Source organism: Anomaloglossus baeobatrachus, chromosome 2 (assembly GCF_048569485.1).
Source record: "Anomaloglossus baeobatrachus isolate aAnoBae1 chromosome 2, aAnoBae1.hap1, whole genome shotgun sequence".
Taxonomy (NCBI): Eukaryota; Metazoa; Chordata; class Amphibia; order Anura; family Aromobatidae; genus Anomaloglossus; species Anomaloglossus baeobatrachus.
Window position 1 is genome coordinate 642,459,957 of NC_134354.1, and position 23,430 is coordinate 642,483,386.

General features: G+C 50.1%; 1 protein-coding gene across 2 annotated transcripts in view; it reads left to right on the plus strand.

The window, feature by feature from the left end:
* TROAP (trophinin associated protein) overlaps positions 1–23,430 on the plus strand; it is a 225,436-nt gene that overhangs the window by 187,583 nt on the left and 14,423 nt on the right. For both annotated transcript variants that reach the window (XM_075334410.1, XM_075334411.1), the window contains exon 15: positions 18,097–18,278. In XM_075334410.1, the coding sequence (XP_075190525.1) occupies positions 18,097–18,278 (182 nt within the window). The remainder of the gene's footprint in view (positions 1–18,096; positions 18,279–23,430) is intronic.

Here is a 23,430-nt window from a genome sequence, read left to right on the forward strand (position 1 = left end):
AATTGAGACTAATAGCACAGGAGACTGGGAGATCTTATTCAACATACAGTTGGGTCCAAAAATATTTGGACAGTTAAGTTTTGGCGGTTCAATATATAAATAGTCATATGAAAAAGTTTGGGCACCCCTATTAATGTTAACCTTTTTTCTTTATAACAATTTGGGGTTTTGCAACAGCTATTTGTTTTATATATCTAATAACTGATGGATTGAAATGAGGTTTATTGTACTAACTGAAAATGTGCAATCCGCATTTAAACAAAATTTGTCCGATGCAAAAGTATGGGCACCTCAACATAAAAGTGACATTAATATTTTGTAGATCCTCCTTTTGCAAAAATAACAGCCTCTAGTCGCTTCCTGTAGCTTTTAATGAGATCCTGGATGAAGGGAAATTTGACCATTCCTGTTTACAAAACAATTCCAGTTCAGTTAAGTTTGATGGTCGCTGAGCATGGACAGCACACTTCAAATCATCCCACAGATGTTCAATGATATTCAGGTCTGGGGACTGGGATGGCCATTCCAGAACATTGTAATTGTTCCTCAGCATGAATGCCTGAGTAGATTTGGAGCAGTGTTTTGGATCATTGTCTTGCTGAAATATCCATCCCCTGAGTAACTTCAACTTCGTCACTGATTCTTGCACATTATTGTCAAGAATCTGCTGATACTGAGTTGAATCCATGCGACCCTCAACTTTCACAAGATTCCCGGTGCTGGCATTGGCCACACAGTCCCAAAGCATGATGGAACCTCCACCAAATTTTACTGTGGGTAGCAAGTGCTTTTCTTGGAATGCCGTGTTTTTTTGCCTCCATGCATAACGCCTTCTTGTATGACCAAACAACTCAATCTTTGTTTCATCAGTCCACAGGACCTTCTTCCAAAATGTAACTGGCTTGTCCAAATGTGCTTTTGCATACCTCAGGCGACTCTGTTTGTGGCGTGCTTGCAGAAACGGCTTCTTTCACTCTCCCATACAGCTTCTCCTTGTGCAACGTGCGCTTTATTGTTGACCGATGCACATTGACACCATCTGCAGCAAGATGAAGCTGCAGGTCTTTGGAGGTGGTCTGTGGATTGTCCTTGACTGTTCTCACCATTCTTCTTCTCTGCCTTTCTGATATTTTTTTTGGCCTGCCACTTCTGGGCTTAACAAGAACTGTACCTGTGTTTTTCCATTTCCTTACTATGTTCCTCACAGTGGAAACTGACAGTTTAAATCTCTGAGACAACTTTTTGTATCCTTCCCCTGAACAACTATGTTGAATAATCTTTGTTTTCAAATCATTTGAGAGTTGTTTTGAGGAGCCAATGATGCCACTCTTCATAGGAGATTCAAATAGGAGAACAACTTGCAAGTGGCCACCTTTTTAAATACCTTTTCTCCTGATTTGATACACCTGCCTATGAAGTTCAAAGCTCAATGAGGTTGCAAAACCAATTTCTTTATCGTTCCTATGGGAGACCCAGACATTGGGTGTATAGCTTCTGCCTCCGGAGGACACACAAAGTACTACACTAAAAAGTGTAGCTCCTCCCTCTGAGCCTATACACCCCCTGGAGAACCAGATCTAGCCAGTTTATCGCTTTGTGTTCAGGAGGCATACATCCACACATGCATTCTCATCTGATTTTTCATTTTTGGAAGGAGTTTGAAGAAAAGCGGGTCCAAGCCTGGACCCCCGGCATGTCCCTTCTCACCCCACTGTGTCGGCGGTGCTGTTAAGGTTGATTCCAAGGCTGGAGCCTTGCATGCCGCGCTCCTTCACCATCCCTCCGGGGCTCTGGCTTGAAGTGGGAGCCAGCACGGTTCTCCATGCTTGGCAGGAGACCGGTCTCCATCCGCAGCCCTTCAGGATCCTGCTGGACCGGAGCACTTATCCCCAGGGACTTGGAACCCTGCGTCTCAGCAAGCTAAGTACCTGAGACGTTTATATATGGGGGTCCCTTGTACTTTATTGTTGTGGAAGAGTGTGCTGAGTGATTTTTATGACATTTCCGGCGGGTTCTCTGGCTGTCGCCTGAGAACCGCGCCGATGGTGCCTGCGCGCCGGCCGCACCGCTCAAATTTAGGCCCCGGCTTCGCCGGAGGCCTACTTTCGGTTTCACTGCCCTCGCATGTCATTCATGCAGAGGGACAGCGCGGCTCCGCCCAGCGGCCATTCTACAATGGGGAGAGACACTCCTCACTGGGTACATGTCTCCTCCCCTGTAAGTCTCTTTGGCCCTCCAGATCCCGCTCTGAGTGAGTCCCGCCCCCTCTCTTCGCTCCGGCGGCCATTTTCTCAGCGTTTTTCCCTGCGATCACCACTGGTCTGCAGCATCCCTGCTGAGGTGCTTGGGGGTCCGGGCTTCGGGATCTGGAGGGCACACAAACCGCTCCAGCGGTCTGGTAAGCCACAACCTCCGGTTGTGGACCTTCTGTATATACTCTCTGGGGGTCATTCTGGCAGAGCCCCCACTCCAGCAGCATGTCTCACACGAGGAGCAAGGCTCCAAAGCTGCATTCAGTATGCACTGCATGTAAGCTCCTACTGCCTGAACCGAGCACCTATCCACATTGTGATGCCTGCTCTAACCTCACGATGCCTCAGCCTGGAATCGTACCCCCAGGGGTCTCTCCGGCTGCTCAAGCTCCTGTGGCTGAACCCCCGGCTTGGGTAGAATCCTTATCTAGGTCTATCTCCCAGTCTTTTGCCGACTCCATGGGACAGCTGTCCAGGACTTTGCTGAACATGCATTAGCCGCCTTCACAGGGTGCCTCTGCTGCTAGGTCTCTCTCAGCGGAGCTCACAGAGGATTCATCATCTGGCCCCAGACCCCGTCCTCCTAAGAGGAGACGCAGGGCTCCATCTCCTTCCTCGTCCTGCGGCTCTGTTTCAGAAGCTGACTCGTGGGATGAGGAGGATGCCTTTACAGGGGGCTCGGAGGCTAACTCCATGTGCCCCATTGATCTGTCCGAAACCGACTCAGATGTTAGTGATTTGATTGCGTCCATTAATTCTGTACTGGATCTCAATACGCCAGTATCAGAGCAGCAACCCTCTCTGGCAGAAAAGCACCAGTTTACCTCGCCTAAGAGGACAAAGAGTGTGTTCTTTAACCACTCCACTTTTCAGGCCGCTGTGACCAAGCCTAGGGCCTGTCCTGACAAACTCTTCCCAAAGCGCGGTTCTGATGACCGTTTTCCCTTTCCACCTGTGGTGGTCAAGGAGTGGGCTCATTCACCAAAGGTAGACCCCCCCGGTGTCTAGACTCTCAGCCCGGACCGTTGTATTAGTGGCTGACTGCACCTCTCAAGGATTCCACTGACCGCCAGGTCGACCTTCTGGCCAAATCTGTATATGAGATGGCAGGGGCCTCGTTCTCCCCAACTTTTGCAGCAGTGTGGGCTCTCAAAGCCATCTCTGCTTCTCTGGAGGAGATGCATTCCCTCGCCAGGGAGTCTATGCCCGAAATGGTTGCCTTAACTTCCCAAGCTTCAGCTTTTTCATCCTATGCCATGTCTGCCATGCTGGAGGCTTCTCACCGCACTGCGGTGGCTTCGGCTAATTCCCTCGCTATCCGCAGGATCCTGTGGCTTCGAGAGTGGAAGGCAGATGCTTCCTCAAAGAAGTTCCTTGCTGGACTCCCTTTTGCTGGGTCCAGGCTGTTCGGTGAACAGCTGGATGAAATTATTAAGGAGGCTACTGGCGGGAAGAGTACTTCCATGCCACAAACCAAAACCAGGAAACCTGTCCAGGGTAGGAATCAGTCGAGGTTTCGTTCCTCCAACTGGTCGTCCTCTAAGCCCTCTGCCTCGTCCACTAACTCAGCCAAGGACCAAAAATCCAGCTGGCGCACAAAAGCGCGTCCACATAAAACCGCAGGAGCTGCTGCCACTAAGGCAGCCTCCTCTTGACTATCTGTCCGCGCCAGCAACGTCCTTAGTCGGTGGCAGGCTCTCCCACTTTAGCGACGTGTGGTTTCAACACGTCTCCGATCAGTGGGTGCGGGATATAATTTCCCACGGCTACAGGATAGAATTCTCTTCCAGCCCGCCAAACAGATTTTTTTCTGTCAACTTCCCCCTGCTCCAAGGCCGCCGCCTTCTCTCAGGCCGTGGGATCCCTGCAGGCCAACGGAGTAATTGTACCGGTTCCCGCCCGGGAACGGTTCAGAGGTTTCTACTCAAATCTCTTCCTAGTCCCCAAAAAGGACGGTTCCTTCCGGCCCATCCTGGATCTCAAGCTTCTCAACAAGCATGTTCAGGTGCGGCATTTTTGCATGGAGTCTCTGCGGTTAGTCATTGCCTCAATGACCCAAGGAGATTTCCTGGCATCCATCGACATCAGAGATGCCTATCTGCATGTGCCAATTGCAGTTTCACACCAGCGTTGGCTACGTTTTGCAATCGGAGAGGAACATTTCCAATTCGTGGCTCTCCCCTTCGGGTTAGCCACGGTCCTTCGGGTATTCACCAAGGTCATGGCAGCAGTGGTTGCGGTTCTGCACCTCCAGGGGTTGGCAGTGATTCCATACCTGGACGACCTTCTAGTCAAGGCTTCATCCAGCGCAGACTGTCAGCGGAGTGTCTCGCTCACTCTCGCCACTCTAGCCCAATTCGGGTGGATTGTCAATCTTACCAAATCCACTCTGACTCCGACCCAGAGGCTCACGTACCTAGGGATGCAGTTCGAGACTCTGCCGGCACTTGTGAAGCTGCCCTTAATCAAACAGCAGTCCCTCCAACTGGCGGTGCGCTCTCTGCTGAGGCCCCGCCGTTATTCCATCAGGCACCTGATGCAGGTGCTGGGTCAGATGGTGGCGTGAATGGAGGCTGTTCCCTTTGCCCAGTTCCATCTGCGTCCACTGCAGCTGGACATTCTCCGCTGTTGGGACAAGCTGCCTTCCTCCTTGCACAGGTTAGTGGCTCTGTCGCCACAGACCAGGAGCTCTCTTCAGTGGTGGCTTCGGCCCCTCTCTCTGTCTCAGGGGCGCTCCTTCCTGGCCCCGTCCTGGGTGATCCTCACCACGGATGCCAGTCTATCCGGCTGGGGAGCGGTATGTCTCCACCACCGAGCGCAGGGCACTTGGACTCTGTCCGAGTCAGCCCTCTCGATCAATGTGCTGGAAACCAGAGCTGTGCTTCTAGCTCTCCTAGCCTTTCACTACCTGTTGGCGGGCAAGCACATCCGAGTCCAGTCAGACAACGCGACAGCGGTTGCCTACATCAATCACCAAGGCGGGACACGCAGCCGCCTGGCAATGTTGGAGGTACAACGCATGCTTCAATGGACGGAGGACTCCAAGTCCACCATATCCGCAGTCCACATCCCAGGCGTGGAAAACTGGGAAGCAGATTATCTCAGCCGTCAAACCGTGGACAGTGGCGAGTGGTCCCTGCATCCGGCAGTGTTTCAGTCAATCTGCCGCAAGTGGGGCACTCCGGAAGTGGACCTAATGGCATCCCGTCACAACAACAAGGTTCCGGTTTACGTGGTTCGCTCCCACGATCCTCAGGCCTTCGCCGCGGACGCTCTGGTTCAAGACTGGTCCCAGTTTCGTCTGTCCTACGTGTTTCCCCCTCTAGCTCTCTTGTCCAGAGTTCTGCGCAAGATCAGAATGGTGGGCCGTCGAGTCATCCTCATTGCTCCGGACTGGCCCAGGCGAGCTTGGTATCCAGACCTGCTCCATCTGTCCGTAGAGGTGCCGTGGCATCTTCCGGACCGTCCAGACCTTCTCTCACAAGGTCCGTTTTTCCGCCAGAATTCTGCGGCTCTCAGATTGACGGCGTGGCTCTTGAGTCCTGGATCTTGACGGCTTCTGGTATCCCCCCTGAAGTCATCTCCACTATGACTCGGGCCCGTAAGTCTTCCTCTGCCAAGATCTATCACAGGACTTGGAAAATTTTCCTGTCCTGGTGTCGCTCTTCCGGCCATTCTCCTTGGCCTTTTTCCTTGCCGACCCTTCTGTCTTTTCTACAGTCCGGTCTGCAGCTGGGACTGTCCCTCAAGTCTCTCAAGGGACAAGTCTCGGCTCTGTCAGTGCTGTTCCAGCGACGTATCACCCGGCTGGCTCAGGTCCGCACCTTCATGCAAGGTGCGTCTCACGTCATTCCGCCTTACCGGCGGCCCTTGGATCCCTGGGACCTCAATTTGGTTCTCACGCTTTTGCAGAAACCCCCCTTTGAACCTCTTAGGGAGGTTTCTTTGTTTCGTCTTTCACAGAAAGTTGTCTTTCTAGTGGCCATAACTTCCCTCAGGAGAGTCTCTGATTTAGCTGCGCTCTCTTCGGAGTCACCTTTTTTGGTTTTTCATCAAGACAAGGTGGTTCTCCGTCCGACTCCGGACTTCCTCCCTAAGGTGGTTTCTCCTTTCCACCTTAACCAGGACATTACCCTACCTTCCTTTTTGTCCGGCTCCTGTTCATCGCTTTGAAAAAGCGTTGCATACTCTGGATCTGGTGCGGGCGCTCCGGATCTATGTGTCTCGCACCGCTGCTCTTAGGCGGTGCACCTCTCTTTTTGTGCTAACCACAGGGCGGCGTAAGGGCCTCTCTGCTTCTAAGCCGACCTTAGCCCGTTGGATTAGGTCGACCATTTCGGATGCCTACCTGTGTTCTCAGGTGCCTCTCCCGCCGGGGATCAAGGCACACTCTACCAGAGCTGTCGGTGCCTCTTGGGCTTTCAGGCACCAGGCTACGGCTCAGCAAGTCTGTCAGGCTGCCACTTGAACTAGCCTGCATACCTTTTCAAAGCACTACCAGGTGCATGCTCATACTTCGGCAGATGCGAGCTTGGGCAGACGCATCCTTCAGGCGGCTGTCGTCCACTTGTGAAGTTAGGCTCCGCCTACTTCTCAGTTTTTCTGTTTATTCCCACCCATGGACTGCTTTGAGACGCCCCAATGTCTGGGTCTCCCATAGGAACGATAAATAAAAAGAGAATTTTGTTTACTTACCGTAAATTCTTTTTCTTATAGTTCCGTATTGGGAGACCCAGCACCCTCCCTGTTGCCTGTTGGCAGTTTTTTGTTCCGCGTGTTATCACCGGCTGTTGTCGTAGACAGAGGCTCCGGTTGTTCCGGTTCTTGCTCTGTTTTTACTTGTGGGTGGCTATTCTCCTTCAGCTTTTGCACTAAACTGGCTAGATCTGGTTCTCCAGGGGGTGTATAAGCTCAGAGGGAGGAGCTACACTTTTTAGTGTAGTACTTTGTGTGTCCTCCGGAGGCAGAAGCTATACGCCCAATGTCTGGGTCTCCCAATACGGAACTATAAGAAAAATTAATTTACGGTAAGTAAACAAAATTCTCTTTTTAGTGCTTTAGTAAGTCAGTAAAAAGTAGTTAGGAGTGTTCAAATCAAGAAATTGATAAGGGTGCCCATACTTTTGCACCGGTTAAATTTTGTTTAAATGCGGATTGCACATTTTCTGTAAGTACAATAAACCTCATTTCAATCTAGAAATATTACTCAGCCCATCAGTTATTAGATATATGAAACTGAAATAGCTGTTGCAAAAAACCCAAATTGTTATAAAGAAGAAAGGTTAACATAATAGGGGTTCCCAAACTTTTTCATATGACTGTATGTTCAAGATAGTAGATATAATTAATATGCGTTTAAAGAGCAGACTAAAGGCTTTAAAAAGAGGGTATTTACATCCTAATTGGAGTAACTGTTAAGGAATTACAGTTCTTTAACATGTAGCTACCTCTTCAAGAATACAAAATAACAGTAATAGGACAACTATCTCAAAAGCTCTTTAATTGGCTGCACACGCTATTCCTTTGTTAATCCATTAATTAAGCAGGTAAAAGGTCTGGGGCTGATTCCAGGTGTGCGATTTGCAATTCAAAGCTGTTGCTGTGAGCCCACAACATGCAGTCAAAAGAGCTCTCAATTGAAGGGGAAACAGCCCATCATTAGCCGAAATGTTAGAAGTGGCCAAATGAAAGTTTGGTATTCTCAGCAAAAAAACAAAACAAAAAACAAACACACTGGTGAGCTTGAGAACTCAAAAAGGCCTGGTCATCGACAAAAGAAAACAGTGGTGGATGATCGCAGAATCCTTCACTTGGGCGGATGCTGTGAAAGACTTCATGAGAGCAAATACAGAGGGCTCATCCTCAAGGTACAAACAATTAATCAGTCTTAAAATTAGGAAGGCCTGATTAATCTTTTTCCTAAAAAAACATCTAAAGAAGCCAGCCCAATTCTGGAATAGGACAGCAGAAACGAAGATCAACCTGTACCAGAATGATGGGGAGCAGAAAGTATGCAGAAGGCTTGGGACAGCTCAGGTTCCAAAGTACACCACATCTTCTGTAAAACATGGTGGAGGCAGGGTAATGGCCAGGCATGCATTGCTTCCAATGGCACCAGGTCACTAGTGTTTAGTAATGATGTGACTGAAGACAGAAGCAGCCGGATGAATTTTGAACTGTAAAGGGCTATACTTTCTGCTCAGACTCATCCAAATGCAGCAAGGTTGATGTGAATGGCACTTTACAGTACATATGGACAATCACTCAAAACATACTTGCGAAAGAAACCAAAGTGTTTTTTTTTTTTAAAAAAAATAAGGAAAACTTGAATATTCGGCAAACAATACTGTAGCTGACTTCAGTCAAAGGTACAGCATCCGAGAGGAAACCCAGCATTTGGTGATGTCCATGGCTTCCAGACTTCACGCAGTCATTGCCTGCAATGGATTCTCTAGAGTATGAAAAAGCAACATTTCATTTATAGTAAAGTAAATTTGTGCCATTGTTTTTGAGCCCCTGAATGAAGGTTTTGTAGAAAAATTATTGTACTTTCTAAACGTTTCATAGTTCAACCCCTTTTAATCAAACCTGAAAGTCAACATTTAAAAGGAAACAACTGAGGTACAATTAAAGTCTAAAACAGTGGCCTTCAGAGCCCAAATCACGTAGATTTGGGCATTGTCCAAATTCTTCTGGACCAACTGAGCTGCAAAATTGCATGCATACCTCCTTGTCGTTAAGGGGATCAAAATGAGAGATTATGGAGAGGAGAAAAAAATGAATATTGGGCATCACGTGACTCTCCGAGAAGGCATAGTTCCATTTGTTTAATTATGTTAACTCGCAAAGCATCCCTAAATGTGCTGCTAAAAAAGAGAATTTTGTTACTTACCGTAAATTCTTTTTCTTATAGTTCCGTATTGGGAGACCCAGACCATGGGGTGTATAGCTTCTGCCTCCGGAGGACACACAAAGTACTACACTTAAAAGTGTAGCTCCTCCCTCTGAGCTTATACACCCCCTGGTAGCCAGTCCTAGCCAGTTTAGTGCAAAAGCTGAAGGAGAATAGCCACCCACAAGTCGAACCGAGAGAACCGGAACAACCGGAGACTCTGTCCACGACAACAGCCGGTGCTAACACACGGAACAAGAAACTGCCAACAGGCAACAGGGAGGGAGCTGGGTCTCCCAATACGGAACTATAAGAAAAATAATTTACGGTAAGTAACAAAATTCTCTTTCTTTATCGTTCCTTTGGGAGACCCAGACCATGGGACGTTCCAAAGCAGTCCATGGGTGGGAAATAAACAGAAAAAACTAAGAAGTAGGCGGAGCCTAACTTCACAAATGGGCGACAGCCGCCTGAAGGATGCGTCTGCCCAAGCTCGCATCTGCCGAAGCATGAGCATGCACTTGGTAGTGCTTCGAAAAGGTATGCAGGCTAGTCCAAGTGGCAGCCTGACAGACTTGTTGAGCCGTAGCCTGGTGCCTAAAAGCCCAAGAGGCACCGACAGCTCTGGTCGAGTGTGCTTTGATCCCCGGCGGGGGAGGCACCTGAGTACTCTGGTAGGCGTCCGAAATGGTCGATCTAATCCAACGGGCTAAGGTCTGCTTAGAAGCAGAGAGACCCTTGCGCCGCCCTGTGGTTAGCACAAAAAGAGAGGTGCACCGCCTAAGCGCAGCGGTGCGAGACACATAAATCCGGAGAGCACGCACCAGATCTAGAGTATGCAGCGCTTTCTCAAAGCGATGAACAGGGGCCGGACAGGAGGAAGGCAAGGAAATATCCTGGTTAAGGTGGAAGGGAGAGACCACCTTAGGAAGAAAGTCCGGGGTCGGACGGAGAACTACCTTGTCTTGGTGAAAAACCAAAAAAGGTGACTCCGAGGAGAGCGCAGCCAAATCAGAGACTCTCCTGAGAGAAGTTATGGCAACTAGAAAGGCCACCTTTTGAGAAAGACGATACAAAGAAACCTCCCTAAGGGGCTCGAAAGGGGGTTTCTGTAATACCGTGAGGACCAAGTTAAGGTCCCAGGGATCCAAGGGCCGCCGATAAGGCGGAATGATGTGAGACGCACCTTGCATGAAGGTGCGGACCTGAGCCAGCCGGGTGAGACGCCGCTGGAACAGCACTGATAGAGCGGAGACTTGTCCCTTGAGACTTGTCCCTTGAGAGAGTTGAGGGACAGTCCTAGCTGCAGACCGGACTGTAAAAAAGACAGAAGGGTCGGCAACGAGAATGGCCAAGGAGAATGGCCGGAAGAGCGACACCAGGACAGGAAAATTTTCCAAGTCCTGTGATAGATCTTGACGGAGGAAGACTTACGGGCCCGAGTCATAGTGGAGATGACTTCAGGAGGAATACCAGAAGCCGTCAAAATCCAGGACTCAAGAGCCACGCCGTCAATTTGAGTGCCGCAGAATTCGGGCGGAAAAACGGACCTTGCGAGAGCAGGTCTGGACGGTCCGGAAGATGTGCAATGAGGATGACTCGACGGCCCTCCATTCTGGTCTTGTGCAGGGCTCTGGGCAAGAGAGCTAGAGGGGGAAACACGTAGGACAGACGAAACTGGGACCAGTCTTGAACCAGAGCGTCCGCGGCGAAGGCCTGAGGATCGTGGGAGCGAGCCACGTAAACCGGAACCTTGTTGTTGTGACGGGATGCCATTAGGTCCACGTCCGGAGTGCCCCACTTGCGGCAGATTGACTGAAACACTGCCGGATGCAGGGACCACTCGCCACCGTCCACGGATTGACGGCTGAGATAATTTTCCTCCCAGTTTTCTACGCCAGGGATGTGGACTGCGGATATGGTGGACTTGGAGTCCTCCGCCCATTGAAGAATGCGTTGGACCTCCAACATTGCCAGGCGGCTGCGTGTCCCGCCTTGGTGATTGATGTAGGCAACCGCTGTCGCGTTGTCTGACTGGACTCGAATGTGCCTGCCCGCCAACAGGTGGCGAAAGGCTAGGAGAGCTAGAAGCACAGCTCTGGTTTCCAGCACATTGATTGAAAGGGCTGACTCGGACGGAGTCCAAGTGCCCTGTGCTCTGTGGTGGAGCTGTACCGCTCCCCAGCCGGATAGGCTGGCATCCGTGGTGAGAATCACCCAGGACGGAGTCAGGAAGGAGCGCCCTTGGGACAGGGAAAGGGGTCGAAGCCACCACTGAAGAGAGCTCCTGGTCCGTGGCGACAGAGCCACTAACTTCAGTAAGGAGAAAGGCCGCTTGTCCCAACAGCAGAGAATGTCCAGCTGCAGAGGACGCAGATGGAACTGGGCAAAAGGAACCGCCTCCATGGAGGCCACCATTTGACCCAGCACCTGCATCAGGCGCCTGAGGGAATAACGGCGGGGCCTCAGGAGAGAGCGCACCGCTAGCCGGAGAGACTGCTGTTTGCTTTTTGATTAAGGGCAACTTCACAAGTGCCGGCAAAGTCTCAAACTGCATCCCTAGGTACGTGAGACTCTGGGTCGGAGTCAGAGTGGATTTGGGAAGATTGACAATCCACCCAAATTGGGCTAGGGTGGCAAGAGTGAGCGAAACACTCCGCTGACAGTCTGCGCTGGATGTACCCTTGACCAGAAGGTCGTCCAGATAAGGAAGCACTGCTAAACCCTGGAGGTGCAGGACCGCAATCGCTGCCGCCATGACCTTGGTGAATACCCAAGGGGCCGTGGCTAACCCGAAGGGGAGAGCCACGAATTGGAAATGATCCTCTATCGCAAAACGTAACCAAGGCTGATGTGACACTGCGATTGGCATATGCAGATAGGCATCTCTGATGTCGATGGACGCCAGGAACTCCCCTTGGGTCATAGAGGCAATGACTGATCGCAGAGACTCCATGCGAAAATGCCGCACCCGGACATGCTTGTTGAGAAGCTTGAGATCCAGGATGGGCCGGAAGGTACCGTCCTTTTTTGGAACTAGGAAGAGATTTGAGTAAAAACCTCTGAACCGTTCCTGAGCGGGAACTGGAACAATCACTCCGTTTGCCTGCAAGGACGCCACGGCCTGTGAGAAGGCGGCGGCCTTGGAGCAGGGGGGAGTTGAGAGAAAAATCTGTTTGGAGGGCTGGAAGAGAATTCTATCCTGTAGCCGTGAGATATGATGTCTCTCACCCACTGATCGGAGACTTGCTTTAACCAAGCGTCGCCAAAGTGGGAGAGCCTGCCACCGACTAAGGACGTGGCTGGACCGGGCCGAGAGTCATGAGGAAGCTGCCTTAGTGGCAGAACCTCCTGCGGTCTTCTGCGGACACGCTTTTGGGCGCCAGTTGGATTTCTGATCCTTGGCTGAGTTAGCGGACGAGGCTGAAGGCTAAGAGGATGACCAGTTGGAGGAACGAAAGGAACGAAACCTTGATTGATTCCTACCCTGGGCAGGTTTCCTGGTCTTGGTTTGTGGCATGGAAGTACTCTTCCCGCCAGTAGCTTCTTTAATGATTTCATCCAGCTGTTCACCAAACAGCTGTGAACCAGCAAAAGGGAGCCCAGCAAGGTACTTCTTGGAAGAAGCATCTGCCTTCCACTCTCGAAGCCACAGAATCCTGCGGATAACAAGAGAATTAGCTGAAGCCACCGCAGTGCGGTGAGCAGCCTCTAGCATGGCAGACATGGCATAGGATGAAAAAGCTGAAGCCTGAGCAGTTAAGGCAACCATCTCCGGCATAGATTCCTTGGTGAGGGAATGCATCTCCTCTAAAGAAGCAGAGATGGCTTTGAGGGCCCACACTGCTGCAAAAGTCGGGGAAAACGCGGCCCCCGCAGCTTCATACACAGATTTGGCCAGAAGGTCAATCTGACGGTCAGTGGATTCCTTAAGTGAGGTGCCGTCAGCCACCGACACAACGGTCCGGGCTGATAGCCTAGACACCGGAGGGTCTACCTTTTGGGGAGTGAGACCACTCCTTGACCACCTCAGGTGGAAATGGAAACCGGTCATCAGAACCACGCTTTGGAAAGCGTTTGTCAGGGCAGGCCCTGGGTTTGGTCACAGCGGTCTGAAAACTGGAGTGGTTAAAGAACACACTCTTCACTCTCTTAGGCGAGGTAAACTGATGTTTTTCTGCCAAAGAGAGTTGCTCCTCTGACACTGGCGGATTGAGATCCGGCACAGAATTAATAGAAGCAATCAAATCACTAAGATCTGAGTCACCCTCAGAGAAATCGATGGGATACATAGCCTCCGAGCCCCCAGTGAGGGCATCCGCCTCATCTTGAGAGTCTGCTCTAGAGACAGAGCCGTGGGATGGGGAGGGGGAGGAAACCCTGCACCTTCTCTTAGAAGGACGGGGTCTGGGATCAGATGATGAATCCTCCGTGAGCTCCGATGGACGGAGGTCAGAGGATAGGAGTCCTCTGTCAAGAGTATTAGAGGCACCCTGTGAGGGGGGCTGATGCATATTCATCAAAGTCCTGGACAAAAGCCCCATGGACTCAGCAAATGACTGGGATATGGACCTAGAAAAGGACTCTACCCAGGCCGGGGGTTCAGTCACAGGTGCAGCAGCAGCCTGAGAGACCACTGGGGGTGAGACTCCAGTCTGTGGCACCGCCAAGTTAGAGCAACCATCACAATGTGGATAAGTGCTCGGCTCAGGCAGCAGGAACTTACATGCAGTGCATGTAGAATAAAGCTTTGGAGCCTTGCTCCTTGTGTTGCTGCTGGAGTGGGGGCTTTGCAGAGAATGAACCCCAGGGAGAATATACAGAGGTCCACAACCGGAGACCGGCTGTGGCTTACCAGACCGCTGAGCGTGGTGTTGTGTGCCCTCCAGATCCCGAAGCCCGCTCCCCCAGTCGCAGCACCTCAGCAGAGATGCAGAATGCAGGATGTCCCAGAGCAGAGTGAACTCTGCCTGAGAAGAGGGCGTTTCTATAAAAGAGCGGGAACTGGAGGGCTATAGAGACCTGCAGGGAAGGAGGGACGCCCCAGCAGTGGGGAGTGTCCCTCCCCTGTGTAGAACGGCCGCCGGGAGGAGCCGAACCTGTCCCTCTGCATGAGTGACATGCGAGGGCAGGAAAATGAAACTAGGCCTCCGGCGAAGCCAGGGCCTAAATTTAAGCGGCGAGGCCGACAAGCAGGCACCATCGGCGCGGTTCTCAGGCAAAAGCTAGAGAACCTGCCGGAAAAGTTAAAACAATCACAGCATACTCTCCCCTTACAATAAAGAACCGGGACCCCCAACATAAACGTCTCAGGTACTTAGCTGCTGAGACGCAGGGCCATGTCCCTGGGGATGAGTGCTCCGGTCCAACAGAATCCTCAAGGGGCTGTGGATGGAGACCGGACTCCTGCCAGGCATGGAGACCGTGCTGGCTCCCACTTCAAGCCAGAGCCCAGAAGGGATGGTGAAGGAGCGCAGCATGTAAGGCTGCAGCCTTGTAAATCAACCTTAACAACACCGCCGACACAGTGGGGTGAGAAGGGACATGCCGGGAGTCCAGACATGGACCCGCTTTTCTTCAAACTCTTTCCAAAGGTCAAACAAATCAGATGAGAATGCATGTGTGGATGTATGCCTCCTGACACAAAGCAATAAACTGGCTAGGACTGGCTACCAGGGGGTGTATAAGCTCAGAGGGAGGAGCTACACTTTTAAGTGTAGTACTTTGTGTGTCCTCCGGAGGCAGAAGCTATACACCCCATGGTCTGGGTCTCCCAAAGGAACGATAAAGAAGAGACTTTTTGAAACTTGCCAGTAAATGACTCTGATCAGTCTGTGAATGGTGTTGCGCATCATAGACCCTATTTTTGTTACTACAATCGTGGACACATGTACCTTTTTACGTTTTTCAATAGCAGGTTGTGAATCAAATGGATGATCTGGATGATTGTGACTTAACAGAAGGGTAATTATTAAAAGATGGAGCAACTGGTTACACACACAGGAAAGGAGCATAGCAGAAGTTGAGTCCTTTTTTCTGCAGCAGGATAATTTCAAAGGAGTGTCGGTCACCATGTTTGCCGGCTCTGGCAGCACCTGACCTCTTCCTTTTGGGGGTATGCTCAATGAAAAAGTCTTATTGGAATAAGCCTCACATTCTGATATGCTGGTCGATGTGAAGCTCCATGTTGCGTAATGTACCAAAATGTGTCTGATACAAAACTGAGATCACTTCCAGCATATAATTGTGTGTGTGTGTGTGGTTTTTCCCTGGCTACTTAATATTCGCGTTCTATATTAGACATTTTATACAATTCTCAATTGATTACAATAAAAATAACATTGGGGAAAATAACTCAAAAATGGCTAAAACCACAACATCGGGTTGCAAAAATTTAACCACACAAGTGTTTTATGCCCAATAAAATATTTTTTTATTAATATTCAGTAAATATGATAAAAACATATGTTCAGAAAAAAATTATATTTAGCCGGTGTTATATAAAAAGGTTATGGGGATAGGACTGTATCCACAGTCAAAGTATCAGATGAGTAAAAGTCAAATACCGTTTACATACAGTGCATAGCATATACCGTATTTTTCGGACTATAAGACGCACTTTTTTCCCCCCAAATGTTGGGGGAAAGTGGGGGGTGCGTCTTATGGTCTGACTATAAGGCTGCGGGGAATGAGGGTGCCGCGGTGCAGCGGGTCATCGGCGGCACGAGCAGGCTGTAACAGCCTACCGTGACCACGTGGGCCCGCTCATTACATATGCACGCCCATCCTCCCGCCCATCATCTCTCAGCGAAACCGGCGCAGACAGGTGGGCGGGGTGATGGGCGGGGGGGGGTGCGTGCATAATTAGCAGCCGGCCGTGATCACCCCTGGCAACTACAGCCTGGAGTGATCATGTGCGGCTGTATTCACTGCCCCCCGTGCATCATTATCAGCGCGGGGTGCAGTGAATCAGTGTACTCACCCGTCACCGTGTGGAGCCGCCCCCCTGCAGCATCGCGTCTTCCTGTCTGTCGGCGGTCAGCTGATCTGGACACTAGCGGCGCGCACCGCGATGACGTCATCGCTGTGCGCGCCGCTAGTATCCACCAGAATCGATCAGCTTACCGCCGGCACAGACAGGAAGACGCCATGCTGCAGACACCGGTGACAGCTCCACACAGCGGCGCTGCAGCTGAGACAGAGATCGGTGCTTCAGGGAGTGAGGAAGGGTAAGTATAAACGTTTATATTTTTTTTTCCTGTGCCACAGGATACACGCCATTTACCAGGATGGGGGCATTTCATGAGCAGGATGGTTGGGGGCATTTCATGAGCAGGATGGTTGGGGGCATTTCATGAGCAGGATAGATGGGGGCATTTCATGAGCAGGATGGATGGGGGCATTTCATGAGCAGGATGGATGGGGGCATTTCATGAGCAGGATGGATGGGGGCATTTCATGAGCAGGATGGATGGGGGCATTTCATGAGCAGGATGGATGGGGGCATTTCATGAGCAGGATGGATGGGGGCATTTCATGAGCAGGATGGATGGGGGCATATCATGAGCAGGATGGATGGGGGGCATATCATGAGCAGGATGGATTGGGGCATATCATGAGCAGGATGGATGGGGGTATATCATGAGCAGGATGGATGGGGGGTATATTATTAGCAGGATGGGGGGTATATGAGCAGGATCATATACAAGGCAGGAGGATCCTTATCAGAATGGGGTACCTTAGTAGAGAATTTGGGGACATTACCCCCATAACAGTGTCAGCAGCAGATCCTCGCCCCATAACAGTGTGTCATGACCATATTTTTTGGTTAAAATTTTATTTTCCTCCTCTAAAACCAGGGTGCGTCTTATGGTCAGGTGCGTCTTATAGTCCGAAAAATACGGTAATGGTATATAATGTTTGTATAGCATATAAATGATATATAAGGTTTGTATTTTTAATGTAAAGGTTACTAGCTGCCAATATTATAAAGTGTCAATAGATTAAATACATTTATAAAAAGGTGCAGAAATAAAAATAGTATAGCTACCATAAATTATAAAGTGCTAGTGAAAATATCTCACTGCAAACCAATTCAGTGCCAAGTGCTTTAAATAAATATAATGGCAGACAAACACTAAAGGTAACTGCTCTACTAACCATCCAGATAAATAACTTTTTCTATAAAAGAAGGTGTCAATGCAGGATCTAAATAGATTATGTAAACACAGGCTTATAGTAAACATAAAAGTACTGCTTACTGATCAGGACTGTGCTCTGTGCGACCCCCTCCTGTCTCCTACGTACGTTTCGCTCTACAGGGAGCGTATGTGTTGTTTTTTTCTGATAGAGTAATCGTTACATATTAGACATTTGTATACGTATGTGACTGTAGCTAGAATAAGTTGCAACTAAAGAATAGTTGCATATTTCTGGTGTGACTTAGAGGGTGGTTTAACAATTTAAAAAAAAAAAATACTGTATTGACATGGTGAAAACCTAATAATAAAACCATCCATTCTTTCTATAATTCATGTGATGGTTGGGCACCCCATGTAATCAGTGATGCCCTCATTATTTTGGAAATCTGCTCATCTTGACTCTAGACACCTTCATGTCCATGTACAGGCTTGGAGAATGCTCATGGTTTGCCCTTCCTCTGCACAATAAGTTGCTGACTTTAGTATCTGTGTTCTGCGGTGGAAAGCTGGGTGTCTAGATGCCACCTATTGGCAGTAGCTTTAAAGGGTTGACATTACCAGTAGCAAACCTAGAATTTAATGGGTGGCATTAGAGACTGTAAACTCATCCTCTTTGAATATGCTTTGATTTCTCGGGAGCAAATTGCATGGCCTATGAGTCTCCCTACTCCAACTTGGCGCTCTATACAAGAATAAACTTTACCTCTTACAATGTCTGTCTACTATAAATTAATATTCTTGTCTTCGATAGGTTCTTACTCCTTGCCGGATATTGCACGATTAAGAATACAAGCTGCTGTGTCAGCAAAACAAAGGTTTTGGGAGACCTGCCTTGATGAGGAATGTGCTTTTTATACATCTCGAGGGGCTGCCAGCTCTTTTAGAAACTGCATTGATCCTGTTTCCAGTTTCCTGGAGAGGCAGGACGACCTGGTAAGTGTAATACAGTAAATGTAGAACGAAATTGTACTTGCGAATTCTATAATTTGTGTCAGACTTGTCTAAAAAGTCTGATTAAAAAGGCACCTGACACCTCTAGAAAATCTATGAACCTACAGATATAGTGGCAGTGTGCAGGTAAATGGCATTTAGTTCATGTCTGGCTACCTTACTGGAGTAGTGGCTGCAGAGAAGAAAAAAAAATAAATTCTATTCATCCTGCAGCCGCTTGATATCTTTGGGGCAGTGCTGGGATCTGTAACAGTCATCAGTCATGACTTGGTGAGGACTGTGCTGGAGAGTGGTGTAGTCACTCAATGTATAGTGAGTGTTGAAAAATTTTTAATTCAGCCTACCCCTTAGTTGTCCACAGCTCCACTGATGCATGGCCTGAAAATGGAGATCACATCCAGACAATGGGAAGAAAAAAGGGAAAAACAGCCAGCACCAAAATTCTCAAGAATAAAAAACTTTTCTTTATTTCTTCATTTAAAAAAAAAAAAGTTTGCAAAAGTGGAATAAAAAATATGGCAGTACCCTTACATGTTTCAGACCTCACAGGGTCCTTAGTCATAGGACTAAGCATTCACTTACCTGGCGCCATCGGAAGTCACATGACGTGATCACGTGGATCTGATGGTTGTCATGGTAGCACAGGGTCATGTGGTGATTCCTGTAGCGATCATAAGTCACTTCCTCTTACACCCGGCAGACTGCTGTGTGTGAGAGTAAAGGAGCTTTTCTGCAGATCTCAGCTGTGCAGCTTTGATCTACAGAAAGGAACAAGTATTCAGACTGGTGATCCTTACTAGTAAAATAGTTTTTTTTTTTTTAAATTGGGGAAAAAAAAAATTTCAACTCCACCCCACCATTTCCCCCATTGAAAAGTAAAGGGTTAAAAAATATACAGATTTGGTATCGCCGCGTTCAGAAATGCCAGATCTATCAAAATATAAAATCAGTTAATCTTATCTGTATCAGCAAAGCGTCCAAAAAATTCCAAACTCCAAAATTTTTTGGTCGCCGCATATTTCTTCATCGTTCCTTATGGGAGACCCAGACCATGGGTGTATAGCTTCTGCCTCCGGAGGACACACAAAGTACTACACTCAAACGTGTAGCTCCTCCCTCCTAGCATATACACCCCCTGCCAGTCCTAGCCAGTTTCAATGCTTTGTGTTCAGGAGGTCACACACACACATGCATTCTCTGATTTTTGATTTTTTGGATTTCAAAGATTTGGAAGAAAAGCGGGTCCAATCTGGACTCCCGGCATGTCCCTTCTCACCCCACTGTGTCGGCGGTGCTGTTAAGGTTGACTTTACAAGGCTGGAGCCTTCACATGCCACGCTCCTTCACCATCCCCTGGGGCTCTGGCTTGAAGTGGGAGCCATCACGGTTCTCACTGCTTTGCAGGAGACCGGTCTCCATCCGCAGCCCTGTTCAGGATCCTGTCGGACGGAGCGTTTAACCCCCCCCCCAGGGACCTGGCACCTGCGTCTCAAGCTAAGTATTGAGATGTTTTTACCACAGAAAGTGGTCTTTCCAGGGGTCCCTTGTACTTTATTTATTGGGGGGAGTGTGTTATATGTCTGTGGTAACATTTCCGGCCGGTTCTCCAGTTTTCACTGGAGAACCGCGCCGATGGTGCCTGCACGCTGGCCGCATGTTTAAATCTAGGCCCCGGCTTCGCCTGAGGCCTAGTTTCGGTTTCACTCCCCCTGCATGTCAGTCATGCAGAGGGATAGTGTGGCTCCGCCCAGCGGCTGTTCAGCACAGGGAACGGACACTCCTCACTGAGGAAGGATTCCCTCCCCTGTATACCTCATTTGCCCGCTCTCAGAGTAGGCCCCGCCCCCTCTCCTCGCTCCAGTCGCCATTTTCTCAGCGTTCTCAATGTCTGCATAGGCACAGAGATACCACATTGTGACAAATGGGGGCCTGGGCTGGGGGACTGGAGGGCACTGAAATGTATGTTAAACGGTCTAGCAAGCCACAACCTCCAGTTGTGCAGCTGCTTATATTCTCTGTTTATATACTCTGCTGGGGGTCATTCTGGAGATTCATTCCCTCACAGAGCCCCCACTTCTGCAGCATGTCTCACATCAGAGCAAGGCTGCAAGGCTGTTCTTCATACGCACTGCATGTAGACTCGTACTGCCTGTACTGAGCACATAAACACAGTGGTCCCTCAGCCTGGAGGCTCGTCAGTGGTCCCTCCAGCTGCTCCGGTGGTGCTGAGCATGCATTAGCCCCCTTCTCAGGGCGCTTCGGCTGCTACGGCTCGCTCAGCAAAGCTCTCGGAGGACTCTTCATCTCGGACCCCGTCCTCCTAAAATGGAGACGCAGGGTCCCCTGTCCTCCCCCGTCCCGCAGCTCTGATTCACGAGCTGACTCACTGGACGAGGAGGATGTCTTTACTGGGGGCTCGGACGCTACTTAATGTACCATTGATCTGTCCGAAGGTGATGCAGATGCTAATGATTTGATTGCGTCCATTATATTTGTACTGGACCTCAATCCGCCTGTATCAGGGGAGTATCCCCCTCTGGCAGAAAGGCATCAGTATACCTTAAGAGAACAAGGAGTGTGTTCCTTAACCACTCCAGTTTTCAGCCCACTGTGACCAAGCACAGAGCCTGTCCTGACAGACGCTCCCAAAGCGTGGTTCTGATGACTGTTTCCCCCTTCCACCAGAGGTGGTCAAGGAGTGGGCTCATTCACCAAGGGTGGTCCCTCCGGTGTCTAGTATTTCAGCCCGGATAGTTGTATCAGTGGCTGACGGTACCTCTCTAAGGTTCCCCCTGTACATTAATTCTGTACTGGACCTCAATCCGCCAGTATCAGAGGAGCAACCCTCTCTGGCAAAAAGGCACCAGTTTACCTTGCCTAAGAGAACAAGGAGTGTGTTCCTTAACCACTCCAGTTTTCAGGCCACTGTGACCAAGCCCAGGGTCTGCTCTGGCAAACGCTTCCCAAAGCGTGGTTCTGATGACAGTTTTCCCCTTCCACCAGAGGTGGTCAAGGAGTGGGCTCATTCACCAAAGGTAGTCCCTCCGGTGTTTAGACTCTCAGCCCGGACGTTGTATCAGTGGTTGATGGCTCCTCACTTACGGCTTTGCTGTCTGCCAGGTTGTCCTTCTGGCCAAATCTGTATGGAGGCGGCAGGGGCCTCGTTCTCCCCAGCTTTGCAGCAGTGCGGCTTTCAAAGCCATCTCTGCTTCTCTAGGGAGATGCATTCCCTCACAGGGACTCTTTGCCCGAAATGGTTGCCTTTACTTCCAGACTTCAGTTTTTTTCATCCTATGCCATGTCTGCCATGCTGGAGACTCTCACCGCACTGCGGTGGCCTCGGCTATTTTCCTCGCTATCCGCAGGCTCCTGTGGCTTCGGAAGTGGAAGGCGGATGCTTCTAAAGAAGTTCCTTGCTGGGCTCCCTTTTGCTGGGACCAGACTATTCGGGAACAACTGGATGAAATTATTAAGGAAGCTCTTGGCGGGAAGAGTTTCTTCCATGCCACAAACCTAAACCAGGAAACCTGTCCAGGGCAGGAATCAGTCGAGGTTTCGTTCTTTTTGTTCCTCCATCTGATCGTTCTCTAAGCCCTCGGCCTCGTCCACTGGCTCAGCCAAGGATCGTAAACCCAAATGGCGCACGAGAAGACCGCAGGAGATGCTGCCACTAAGTCAGCCTCCTCCTGGCTATCTGGCCACGCCAGCAACGTCCTTGGTCGGTGGCAGGCTCTCCCACTTTGGCGACGTATGGTTTTAACACGTCCCCGATCAGTGGGTGCGAGATACCATCTCCCACGGCTACAGGATAGAATTCTATCAAGCCCGCCAAACAGATTTTTTCTGTCAACTCCCCCCTGCTCCAAGGCCGCCGCCTTCTCACAGGCTGTGGCATTCTTGCAGGCCACTGGAGTAATTGTACCGGTTCCCGACTGGGAACGGTTCTGAGATTTCTGCTTAAATCTATTCCTAGTACCCGAGGAGGGCGGTGCCTTCCGACCTGGATCTCAAGCTTCTCAAGCATGTTCAGGTGTGGCAGTTTCGCATAGAGTCTCTGCGATCAATCAATGACCCAAGGAGGCTCCCTAGCATCCATCGACATCAGAGATGCCTATCTGCATGTGCCAATCGCAGTTTCACACCAGCGTTGGCTACGTTTTGCAATCAGAATGGTCCAATTCATGGCTCTTCCCTTGGGGTTAGCCACGGCCCCTCGAGTATTCTCTAGGTCGGGGCAGCTGTGATTGCGGTCCTGCACCTCTAGGGGTTGGCAGTGATCCTTTTGTCCTGGACAGCCTTCTAGTCTGGGCTTCATCCAGTGCAGACTGTTAGCGGAGTGCCTCGCTCACTCTCGCCACTCTAACCAATTCGGGTGGTTTGTCATTCTGTTCAAGTCCACTCTGACTTCGACCCAGAAGTTCACATACTCAGGGACGCAATTCGAGACTCTGTCGGCACTTGTGAAGCTGCCCTTAGTCAAACAGCAGTCCCTCCGCTGGCGGTCGACGTCGTTCCATGAGGCACCTAATACAGGTGCTGGATTAAATGGTTGTGTCAATGGAAGCGATTCCCTTACCCTGTTCCATCTGCGTCCTCTGCGGCTGGATATTTTCCGCTGTTGGAACAAGCGGACTTCCTCCTTCCACGGGGCGGTGGCTTCGCCACAGACCAGGGGCTCGTTTTAGTGGTGGCTTCGTTCCCTCTGTCTCAGGGACGCTCCTTCCTGGCTCCGTCCCGGGTGATCCTCACCAAGATGCTATATATCCGACTGGGGAGCAGTATATCTCCACCATAGAGCGCAGGGCACTTGGACTCTGTCCGAATCAGCCCTCTGGATCAATGTGCTGGAAATCAGAGCTGTGTTTCTAGCTCTGTAAGCCTTTCACCATCTGTTGGCGGCCAGTCACATTCGAGTCCAGTCAGACAACGCTACAGCGTTTGCCTACATCAACCTCCAGGGCGGGACACTCAGCCGCCTGGCAATGTTGGAGGTTCATCGCATTCTTCAGTGGACGGAGGACTCCTAGTCCACCATATCCACAGCCCACATCCCAGACGTGGAAAACTGGGAGGCAGATTGTCTCAGCCGTCAAACCGTGGCTCCACGATCCTCAGGTTTTTTGCGGCAGACGCA